This window comes from Strix aluco, chromosome 2 (assembly GCF_031877795.1).
Source record: "Strix aluco isolate bStrAlu1 chromosome 2, bStrAlu1.hap1, whole genome shotgun sequence".
NCBI classification, from domain to species: domain Eukaryota; kingdom Metazoa; phylum Chordata; class Aves; order Strigiformes; family Strigidae; genus Strix; species Strix aluco.
This window is the reverse complement of record NC_133932.1, coordinates 13,354,979-13,367,547: the sequence shown is the minus strand read 5'-3', so window position 1 is coordinate 13,367,547 and position 12,569 is coordinate 13,354,979. Positions and strand designations below refer to the sequence as shown.

Sequence of the window (12,569 nt, the reverse complement as noted above, 5' to 3'; positions counted from 1 at the left end):
TTCCCTTTTATCCCTTGCACCTTGCAGCACTGATGTGAGTAGTGTTCCCAGCACAATACCTCAGCTTGACTGCAGAGCCCACAAAAGCATGACGATGCTGTGACAAGAGATGAGTGGTGTCAGAGCTGGGCAAGGAGCAGGAGGCAACAGCTAACGTGAAGTTTAAATTCCCTTATAGTCTTTCTCCCTCTCTCACTTTTAACTCTCCTATTACTCCAGACGTCTGTGACACAGGAAAGAAAGCTTTGCCTTGACTCGATACACATGAAGTTGGCTCTCAAGCGCAAACGAGCTCTTAACTCCGTAAGCGTACCCAGCGGCCGAGCACACACGGGTAGATGCTGAGGGGAGCAAGACCTGCTCCTGTCACAGTGCAAGGCTCCCAGTGCGCCCGGGCTCCCACCACCAACCCCTATTGCTACTTCCAAGGCAGCAGAGCAGAAAACGGAGTTCTTCCTTCTTCCAGTGAAATAACCACCTGACCAAAAAACCTAAACCAAACCTTCCCCCTGCTAAAAACAAGTGTTGCCATGCTGGGAGCTGCCCTGGGAGAACGGGTATCACTTTCACTGGGTTGTGCGGCTTCATCAACAACTTCATACAATAGCAACTGGATGGGCCATTCTCCACATTAGGTTTCACGTCCCTTTCAATTTAGGAGAAGCTGTAACATCCCATTCGCTGCTTGGTACTTGTCTGAGATGATCAATCCAAATGCACCGGAAAGAGATAATGCATTTCTTTTTCTCAAAATAGCCTTGCATCTTCATACAGATGGACTTCTTCCCAAGAAAAGTCAGCAGACTAAAAAGCACATTGCAAACTGTAGGCCCTACATCTTCTGAACATTTATATGAAAGAGCTTGACTATCCCTTTTAGGAAAACGTCCCTTCCAGACTTCTGACTTCATTTCCCAAAACGTGTTTGTGCAGCAGGAACTCTTGAGAGGGCTGCAAAATCTGTAAACTTCCAGGTCCAAGGGAAGGAGCCAGGGGGGGATTATGAAACACCCCCTGTGGCAGACCAGTCTGCTGTAAAATAGGCAGGTGAATGCCATTTAAAAAGAGAGAGAGAACACTATGTAATTTTAAATCCAGTGTCAGAGTAAGCAGCACCTGTTGCCGGTAACACTTCGGTTTGAGCACAAGAGAAGATTTAGATGAACTTACAGTAGCAGGAAAACTAGTTGTCCCTTGTCAGTCTGAGAAGGGTTCTGGTATCCTGACGGTTTCTTCCACATATCGTTCCAGGTTTCATTTGACTTTGATATGCTTATTCTCCTTTTGGCCCTGGATTCTGATTGCACACAGGAGAAGGGCACCCTTGGTGTTCCTACTGCAGGCTGACCAAGGCAACCAGGAGCACACTGGTGATTTTGCCTCTGCTCTCCACATGCCAGAAATGGCAGAGCGAAACCACCAGCAACTCTACTAAGGTCGGCTCTGCCCTCTTCTTCGCTGTACATTAAACACACTGAAGCATGAAACAGTACTGAGTGACTGTCAGATCAACGAGACCTGGGGACAGCACCTTCCCAGGGATGAAGCACATGCACATGCTGCTTCAGGCAGCCCACTTCAAAAGTATTCAAATGTACAACGATGGCTCTGTCAAGCGAGTGAGACACCACTAGGTAACATGCCAGATCTCTAATTCAGGTTGGCAGAGAACTCCCGAATAATTATTTCTCTTGAACAATGAGATCAATTCCTCAAACCTCTCATCTATGCTTGGCAGAAATTATGCAGATTGGAATCTTGCAGTCCTACAAACCCAGGAATGAAAGTCTTCGTATTCGAGGCAGAAATCCTATCGACTGGAGTCTTGTAATCTCACACACAAAAAATATACATCGTCTTATACCACCTGTAATGAATGTAAAGGTAAGCTATACTTACGTATTTCCATTTTCCAAACATAAGACCATCTGGTACTTCTAGACGACAAGGCATAGTAATAGTATCTCCATATACTGCATTTACTGTGTACAATCCCAGAGCTAGAGGAGAAACAGAAAGAGAGGAAACAAAAAGAGAGGAAACAATTTTAAGCGTTTTCTTAAATTTCCATATGCTAGCTAATGTTTGATTCACAGCTATTACAAAAGCAGAGCCACATCCTTTGTAAATGGGTATTTTTCCAGCATGTAGGATTTATCCCCAACCTCCCAATAAAACAGATTCCTGTCACTGAATTCCTTTACTTAAACATTATGATCTTTTCGTACTCATATTTTCTGCTGCAGTCAGTGGGAGCCAAGCAGGTTTTCAAACTGGATCGCACCTGCTCAACTGGATGAACATGTACACTACAATCAGTATCCACAGCTATTGTCCCAAACTTAAAACTTTAAAAGGAAAATCCCTAAACCTTTGTTTTCTTCATCTGAAAAAACAGCCATTTCTGCCTGGAGAGTTTATGTTGCAATGCAGTATTGTGAGGAGGCCAGCAGACAAGCGATATTCTGACTGCTGCACTACATAAAGACTCGTGAAAGAAAGAAAGTGTTAAGTGCTGGGTACCCTTACACCTGGGAAACAAACTAGTCTGAACAGTTAGATCTTCCAAAAATGAAGTGAAATGCTTCAATGAATTATTTAAGAATAGCTTTTTTTGAAACCTCAGCACAATGTTATTGTGCTAATGCACACAAATTTACAGAATAAAACTGACCCACTTATTTTCATTGTCCAAAACATGTGAATTGAACAAAACCAACAGACCCTCAAGTGATGAAACGTTAAAACACAAGGAAGTTTAAAGGGGAAGGTGTTACAACTTGGTGCATTTGCTCTAATGCAACTTTGCTTTGCTCCCATTTATCTGTAGTTTCCCTGCTCTTGGTGATGCTCATGGCTCCTTACACTGGAGGGAGGTTTTGCCTCTGGTGCTTGCCTGGTGTCACTGAGCATGTGCCCTGGCTGCCTACTCTCACCCACACGTCTGCAGCTTTTGTCAGGATCTTCTGCCCAAAGACTCAGGGTCTCCCCCTTTCATTTGCAACTGGAGCTATACAATCAAAGGCTTGCTGCCAAAGAAACCTTATTTAAGAGTGAGCAGTAGGATGCTGGTGATGTAGTCAGGGCCACAGAAACACCCAAGCTTCTTAGAGACATTAATTTTTCCAGAGATTCAGCCCTTCTTGCTAGAGCTGGAAAAAGCAAACCCGTTCCCATGCACTCCCAAAAGACCAGAGCCGCAGACCCCGTAACTTTTCCCAAGTCCTGAGGCAGCCACTGGGATGACCTGACAATTCTCTTGCTTTCTGCATGTGTGCACTCTATAGGGAGGTTTTCCCAAGGATTTTTTTGTTTCTTTAAACAAAGTCATGTATTTTTAAAGAGCCAAACACTGAATTCCTTGCCTAGAATTTAAATTAGAAAGACTCCAGAGCATTTTCCTGAGATGAGGACTTCAGATATCACCATTAGCACCAGCTCATATTTATCATTTGTATCACAGTGACAATCAGGCTGTGATCTGTGCTGTGTGGTACTTCACAAAGAAATAGTATTCCAAAATCCTGCCTTAGAGAAGCTTACAACCTAGACACCATTGCATGGCAAGGCAGAGGAGGCGGCAAGCAGGCTGGAGCATAATGGATTGAAGGAATGCAGGAGATAACAGGCACCACTACCCGCACATATCTTGAACTTCTTTTCTTCACACCGCTCATTTTCAACTAACTACTGCTATTCTTCTTCTGATTCTGTCGTATAATTAGTCACAAACATACTTTAGGTACACCATTCACACTATAAGCAAGACTGCTGTACAGTTTATGAAGACCAGACGTGACAATAGCAGTCCGTCCACTAGATGGTGCTCAGTAAGTGCAATCTCTAAAAATGAAACAAAAATTTTTTTTAAGAAATCGGCTAACTTCAATTTTAGGCAAATAGGACCAATCAAACTACAAATGGAAGTAAAATTCAGAGCTGGAACAAATTCTTCCCTTGCACTCATCCTCATTCTGATCTCCAGGAGGGGGACAAATCAACTTTGGCTTCTCAAGTTGAATCCCAATTTTAGATTCTGCTAGAGCTACAATAAACAGTCCTTTTTGGTTCCTCTCTCTCATGGGTGCAAAATTCAAGACACTTGCAAATATTTATTCAACTAGTAAGCTGGTTAGTACACGTTCGAATTCCAGTCAAGTGTCATTTACTAATTTGAAATTCTGTAATGGTATTTTGCATCACATGGAAAACAAGAAACTGCTCCTCCTGCTAGGAGATACTCCCTGTCACGAGGGGGAAACAAAATGACCCTGTGGAATCTGTAATGTTGTTCTCTCCTAGACACCTGTTTAACCCCTGCAAGTTGCTAAGGTAACAAGTAAATGCTACCAAAGACTTGACAAACAGCCTCATGAGCGCGAATGAAATTGTTTCTGGAAAGGACTTACATTTATAGCATTCGGAGCAGGTAATTGTTGAACGGCCTGATAAAGAGAATGACTGGCCTCTGATTTTAGAACTCTTCCATCTGAAAGCCATTCCTTAAGACGGACAACCCCTCCTGCAAAAGCCATGCCTTCCCATAAATTCTGTCTAAACTAAAATAATACAGTTTTCTATTAATTGTTAACACGGAACGAGAAAGACACGGGTTTCACTTTATATACAGAGAAATGGTCCTTACAAGAATACAAGAGGTCCTGCTGTAAAATTTTCTCCTACCACGTTTAAAAAGTGCGAACTAGTCGAAAAACTGTAAACTTTCCCTGCAGGAACTGCAGTAATCTCCACAAAACAACTTTGCAAACCTAGACATTTAAGAGAAAAACAAACAATCACCTCAACAAATCTGGAAATTCCTCTCTCTGTTGGTATTAGATATATTTGTAAAATGGTGGGATGAAGAAGAAAATAGAAGAAAATGACTGCTTAATGATGTAACAGTGCTTAGCATCAACCATCATTTTCTGAGAGCCCTTTACATAGTTTCCAGCTTATTCTAAGAAAATGAAAGCAGGATCTACAAATATGTAACAAATTGCTCCATGCCCTGACACAACACAGGGTCAATGTCAAGGCCCTCATATCTCATTAACTGCAGGAGGGTGCAAAGACAACTGTAGGGAATAACACTACAAGAAATCACTGGACATCATGCCCTGCCTTGCTGTATTTCTGATGCACCTTTCTGTAGCTAATTAAGAGCTCAGCCAGCTCCCCTGCATGGTTTTCAGATGTTGCCTTTAAAACAGCCAGCACTGTTAATAACAACACTAATTCAGAAGCACGTATGCTGGGAGAAGCTCTACTTGAACCAGCTATGAATTACACCTATATAACAGGTTAATGCAGCTCACTTTCCTTCCATGCCTTTACATACAGCTTTGAGCAGGCTGAGGGGTTTAACTCATTTCCCCCTCTTTGATCCAGTGGTGAAGAAACTCTGAGCAAGATTAAACCTTTCCACGTAGGTTCAGACACAGGAAGAAAGCAGCAGCATCAGGAGGTATGATGACTCAGAGAGATCCCAGCAGGACACAGCTAAACTGAGATGGCATTTGCTGTTGATGCTTTTAATTACAGTACTTTCCAGGTCCCCATGGCAGTGCTAAATGGCATCCTTCTTTGTCCCTCTCTCTGCCTCTGTTTCACAAGGGGGGAACCAAACAGTACCCACATATTTGGGTGACAAAACAAAAAATCTGACTACTTGATCAGAGGCTTGAAGGCAGAGGAGGTGCTGTTGTTATTTTGGATCCTCAACAAGAGCTTATGATGTAAGTCACAATTTAGACTAATATTTTTAATCAACGGGATCATATAAGAGCAATGGATAGAAGGTGAGTATCTAAAAAATCAGGAAGCTGATGTTCTTCCAAGGAAATAACAAAAGCTGTAGGAAATGTGTGGAAAGCAGCCACGTTTTCCATCTCTACCTTCCATTTGAAATACTGAGTATTTTTCTCCCCGCAAACACCTTTAAGTGCTCAAGAGTAAGATTTTTCTCACAGATGTAAAACAGAACAAGGGCTGTTCAAACACCCTTTAGATGCAAGATCCATGGGAGACTATGAACCTGTATCTGAAAACTACAACTAGCAGAGGTACTGCCCGAAACTCCTCTTCACTGACCTAGTTGGCTGCCTCACAGCACAGCTTTACTTCTGGTTACTAAAGCAATGGAAAACTGGGCAACCGAACCTTCCTCAATATCCTGGAGTCCACTGATTTAAATGTGATGTTTTACATCTACAGGGATGTCCTGTATTTCTCTTCTGCACCTAATTTTTTACTGCTGATGCTTCTGCACTGGCAGGTTCAGCAATGATGTTTTATTCCATTTTCTGGACCCAAGGAGCAAGGTCTCATTACCAGAGAACAGCAGGACAGGCTGGCTGCTATGGTTCTTTGAAGCAATCATCAGCACTGAGCAGAAGAGGTCAATTAGCAGCTTCTGGAGTGGAAGTGTCCAAATCCAAGAGCTATTACATCTATTTAGCATCTCCTTCAGAAACTGTAGTTATCTACTTTAGAAACTCTGAATTAGGATTAGCACTTCAAATCTTTATTTGAGGTTTTGGCCCTCCCATTTTATCTCCAGGTAGCCCAGATTAGCTTGTACTTAATACATTGTGGGAGGTTAAAAAGCTTTGCCTCATGAAGTAGGTATTTTATTAAGTTGCTTGCTATCAGCTCTGAAGTAGCAACAGGCAAATCTTTCTTTCTCCCTTCCACTTCCCAAAGGGATTTCAGCTATACAGGCATACACATAGGTCCTCTTGAGCATCCACTTAGGTACCCACCCAAATGGTTGGTATCAGCCTAAATGATTTCCTTTAGGAAACATCAGTATTTCACAAAAACACTAATTACATGTTCTTAAGATCAGGAAGTCATCTTTCTGAATCATAGAATCATTTAGGTTGGGAAAGACCCTTAAGATCATTGAGTCCAACTGTAAACCTAGCACTGCCAAGTCCACCACTAAACCATGTGCCTAAGCGCCACGTTTCACGTTCTTTAAAGACCTCCAGGGATGGTGACTCGACCACTGCCCTGGGCAGCCTGTTCCAGTCCTCAATAACCCTTTGGTGAAGAAATGTTTTCTACTATCCAATCCAAACCTCCCCTGGAACAACCTGAAGCCATTTCCCGACACCCGCCTTGCTACAACCTCCTCTCAAGTAGTTGCAGAGGGCGATGAGGTCTCCCCTCAGCTTCCTCTTCTCCAGACTCAACAATCCCATTCCCTCAGCTGCTCCTCATAGGACTTTTTCTCTAGACCCTTCACCAGCTTTGTTGCTCCTTTTTGGACATGCTTTTTTTTTTTTTTAAAAAAGACAAAGCAGTATATGAATGACAGCTGGGTATTGGTACAATGCAAAACAGATTAGAAAAAGCCCTCCAGCTTTGAATGAGACAAGACTTGACAGCAGTACTTACTGTCCCAACTGTTGATATCGATAATGCCTTAAAGTAGATTTTAACACTGAAAAGTATTTTCCATTTAATTAAAAGTACTATTTAGGGAAAAAAATTAAGATTGTTCACAGAATCAGATTGGTTGAGGTTGGAAGGGACATCTGGAGGTCATCTGGTCCAACTCTCCTGTTCAGGCAGGGCAACTTACAGCTGGTTGCCCAGTACCATGTCCAAATGGCTTCTGAATATCTCACAAGAATGGATATTCCGCAGCCTCTCTGGGCAACCTGTCTGTGCCAGTGCTTAGTCACTCTCACAGGAAAAAAAGCGTTTCCTGATGTTCAGAGTTATGTCCTACATTTCAGTTTGTGCCCATCACATCTTGTCCTATTACTGGGCACTACTGATGAGAGTTGGGCTCCATCTTCTTTGCAGCCTCCCTTCAGGTATTGGTACACATTGATGAGATCCCTTCCGAGCCTTCTCCAGGCTGAACAGTTCCAGCTCTCTCAGCTTCTTCTTATAGGAGAGATGTTCCAGTCCACCATCTTCATGGCCCTTCACTGGGCTTTCTCCAGTGTGTCCATCTCTCTCTTGTACTGGGGAGCCCAGAACTGGACACAGAACTCCAAATGTGGCCTCACCAGCACTGAGCAGAGGGGGAGGATCACCTCCCTCAACCTGCTGGCAACACTTTGCCTAATGTAGCCCAGAATACCATTAGCCTTTTTTGCTACAAGGGCACACAGCTGATCATGTTCAACTTGGTGTCCACCAGGACCCCCAGGACCTTTTCTGCAAAGCTGCTTTCCAGCTGGGTGGCCACCTTCCATGCTGCATGGAAGTTGGACTTTTCAGACAGGACTCAACTATTTTTTCTCCCTCTCTTTTCCTTGCCTGGTGTTGCATTTAGGGTGAGAATACATTTGGTAAGAGGTAAATCCCCTTGTGTTCTAGCCGGTCCTCAGAGATTAGAGGGACTACGGGCGGCTGGACTTATCTCTTAATAGGTATGCCAATTGGGGCCGTCACTATAGGTCTGACCCAGCCCAAACAGCCTGTATGCTGTAGGTCTGGTTGCATTCAAGAGAAGCAGTCAGGTTCACGAATAGTATGGTTTATTGTTATGCAACATCTACAGATTCTTTAAGACTGCCTACGGTAAGTGCACAAACTGCAGGTTGGCTATATAGCATTACACAAAAGAGAAAGGATTGCAATCACACACACTAAGTTCCCGGGTATACACTCAGCATAGCTGAGGAAATCTTACCAAAAGGCGTCCCTTGGGGGAAGGGGCGAGAGCACAAACCCATCGATCTGTCCCTCTGATTTGGTGTCAGATTATCATCCCTCCAAATTAGGTACAAACTTGGGGTAGTATTTATCTTAGTTTGTATGTGTGAGTGGGTGGGACTGTAGTCAAGCCATTATCTTTTGAGTAACAACACAGCACATTCTTTGGTGCCCGGGGTACAGCTGTTTTTGTGAGAAAAAAGGGAGGATGAGGAACAAGGCTGACAGGCTACTGCAAAAATCATTCCTTGAGAGAAAGAAGTAGAGCAGGAGATAAATCTGTCCTTGAAATGAGTGAAAGAATGCCTACACCCCGCTTCGCATCCCTCCTTGGCGCCATGACAAACACAAATCGCTGGACCTCCATCCTGTCCTGTGCTTGCTCTGGGCACCCTGTGTCAAGGAAATGTGTGTTTTACAGATTTCTCACTGTTTTGCTTTTCTCACATTTCCAACACCTAACACCTGGCAAAAAGTAACTTTTCCAGTAAGACGTTTAGTAAATTTTAAAGACATTCACAATGCTGATCATGGGAGCAGAGAATAGAAAATACAGCAAACATGTCATGGACCTCATGTTTCCCTACCTAGGCCTGACGAAGTCAGCTGAAGAAAGGGTAAGTTCTATATGAACATAATGGGACTTTAATCATCCTTTTGTCAAGTCACAACAGCCTAGGACCCAAACACCACTCAGTCTTGAGTCTGCAGACCTCTGCCACAGAGGCCCAGGTGCCATTTTTTCAACAAGCTCGTCCTTGTGAGCCAGCTCGCTTTACTGAAAACAAGCCTCTTCACATGAGCTACAACAGGCACTCTTACGCACAGCTTACACAGACGTGCCCTTGGTCATTCATCTTCTGACATAGCACAGAAAACACAAGATACACTTCAAGATGTCAAAAAACTGGTTAAAGCAAAGCAAAAAGAAAAGGCTCATGTTATCAAAATTCATGCATATGACAGCATCCATTTCAGTTCAGTGGTTATGATCGTTCCTTGTTTCATATGCTGGGCATCAAGATTGGGAAGCAGGGCAAACACTTCCAAAAAAATCAAACATTGATTATCTTCATCATACAAATATGATTAAAGACAAAAGAGTTTATGTTTGTGGATACGTTATCTGATACAGCTTATATAAACAGTACATATTGTTTCTTATCTCTCTACCTGTCTAAATAGTAAAACAAATCCACACGTGGGTGATTAGGACTTCAAAAGGACTATTAGCTACAAGAGAATCATCAATATTATCCAAGAGGGAAATTAACTTCAGATAAACATATCCAACAGTATTTAATGTAACATACTCTTGTAAAACAACGTAACAGAACTTGATGAAGGGTTTCTTATACTTTATCACAGCATTCCTTCAGTGAGTTTTAAACCCTGAATAATATTAGCATGCAGGCAATTTTAACACCAAAGGAAAAAAAAAATCCTTTATCGTTTTATAAGCACTGATGTAACGGACAGCAATTACCCTTTGGAATCCTCACTAAATTGAGCTCTTTGAAGATACAAAGTAGCTGACTGGGAATGCACATTCCACGTGTTTCAGGGTTTTTTTTGAGAAGACCCAACTCAAAACATGGTTGTGACTCTGGAAGATGTTGAATTCTCTTTTGACAAGCTGGTCAAAGAAGCACCTACTTAACTCCAAAGACACAAGTAGCCAAACCCACACAAACAGAAGCACTTACATGCTTAACACTGATTTTGGCAAGTACTCCAGCAGATTAGGGAGATGGGACTTGGCACCCAGCAACATCAAGGCATCAGGCAGTAAACATCAGGAAACAGGCAGGGTATTTAAAGCTAGATACTGAAAACACCAGAGCTGGAGAGCAGGCATTAAATGCCAGCAAAATTCAGCAATCGTTACTCTACACAAAGCATTATGCTTGTTTAAAATACGCAGAGTTTCTTCTTATAAATGAGGAAAAAATACTAAAGGAAACACTTAAACACTTCACAAATCCTCTCTCCTATGAACACTTAACAACTAATATGCTCCTACTCCTTTCAAATTCCATACAAGTCACATGTTTTCCTTATCAGTACAAACAAACCAGCTATTATCAGAAACTAGCCAAGGTAACACGTGCCATCCGACCAAGGCTGCATGGGCTCTATCACCTTATCAATAAAGAAATCCTCAGCCCCGTCCTCCATCTTTGGTCAAGACAACAGAGACCAATGCACGTTTCTCAGTGGCGCTTTGCTCTATAGTTCAGCCAGTCATGCATGATGAACAGTCTTCCTACACAAGAACGTACCTTGGCTCTCTGTGTGACCCTAAGTGTGAACTCAAGGCTGAGGCCTCCATGAGTTTAGGTCCAAAATCTCACAGAATAATTTAACCACAGTTTTCAAAGTCCTACAATATGGCCAAATAAAACTCTGGGTGCTGTGTGCCTGTTCACAAACCAGACTACTCAACTGCTGCTTGTTTCACTGAGGGCTATTTCTGCTCTAAGATTTCAAAACATCCAGCTGTTTCAGTATTTCAGCAGCTATTTTCCCCACTTCCCACACCAGAATACAGCTTTTGCATCTGTACGCTCCCTTCCTGTAAGCTTTGCTTGTAGCTTGATTTGGAACAATTTTAGCACAAGCTTTTGAAAAGACTGAGGTACATTTCAATCTGTAAGGCAGAGGTCTTAGAAAGTTATATCCTTCCAAGAGCATACGGGTTTGTACTAGATGCTACAAGTGTGCAGTTTACAGGGGTGATCATTACTGTAAGCTTTACCCTAGGGAGGTTCATACTAGGCATTTCTCTGAACATTTTCCATCATCCTTGCTGCTAAAGGAGTACACTGGAGAACATACAGAAGAAAAGCTTCTTCAGTCTGAATGTACCAAAACGCCTGGATTGCATCTAAATAATGATGACTAATAAGCTTTTGTCAGCTTAGGAACTTTAAGTGTTATATATAAAAAGCAATAATCATGACAGTAATCATAATCAGAAGAAGTTTCTAGAATTTTTAATATGTACGCAAAAGAAATTTGTACGTACTCATACTTCTTTACAAGTTGAATGTCCATCATTACATGCATCGTCATTGTCACTTAAAGTAAACCAGATACTGCTTTCCAAGTCAGCAAAGCTTTCAAACTACATAAAAAAGCTGTTCCTAGCATTAGCTTCTGCAAAGCTTGAGACCAAATGATCAATTCAAAGCTCAGTAACTGATGCAAAATGCTACTGCAAAATGAATTACTTGTGTCAGCACATCAACCTTGCTACCTTCCCACCTCAGCCTCTGTTCCAATGCCCAGCTCCAAGAAGACAAAGGAAACTGCTAAGACCAATAGCTCTGAAACAGGACCAGCAAAGCTCTGGTTTGCCTGGCAGCAGTAAGCGCATCTCTGCTTTTTAATCTGGTCCCTTTTAAATCAGGAAGGCTCCAAAATCTACTAAAGAACTGGAAGGATAACTCATGAAAGCCACCAGTGCCTTTGTACCACATGGGCTTTGTTACAGCAAAATTTTCTTTCGGGGGAAAGTCCTCAGCTTATTTCTACAAACCACCACCCCAAAACACCACCTGTGATTTCAATGGCCTTCTAATCACACTATTTTATGGAAACCCTAGCTTTTGGCTCAGAATTACTCTATTTCTGGATTTGGTGCTGATCCAAAACCAGTCAGATTTGTTTTGCAAGCTGATTTGCAGGTTTAAATTTTCAAGTCCTTTGAGTAAATCTTACAGGTTTTAAAAAGTTACATAAATAGTAGTGTTGCTCTAAGTAGGGAAAAATGTAGTGTTAAGCAAAATTGTAAATTTGTATCTCAATTACTTTTTGTCCTTTCTTGAACACTTCTTCTGCCTTGTTGCCCCACACAATGATGTCATCGATGTACTGTAGATGTTCAG

The 12,569-nt window shown here is 42.2% G+C and overlaps 1 protein-coding gene across 1 annotated transcript in view; it reads right to left on the bottom strand.

The window, feature by feature from the left end:
• Positions 1 to 12,569, bottom strand: part of ALCAM (activated leukocyte cell adhesion molecule) — a 128,782-nt gene that overhangs the window by 34,566 nt on the left and 81,647 nt on the right. The window contains exon 2 of the mRNA XM_074811466.1: positions 1,900 to 2,000. Within this exon, the coding sequence (XP_074667567.1) occupies positions 1,900 to 2,000 (101 nt within the window). The remainder of the gene's footprint in view (positions 1 to 1,899; positions 2,001 to 12,569) is intronic.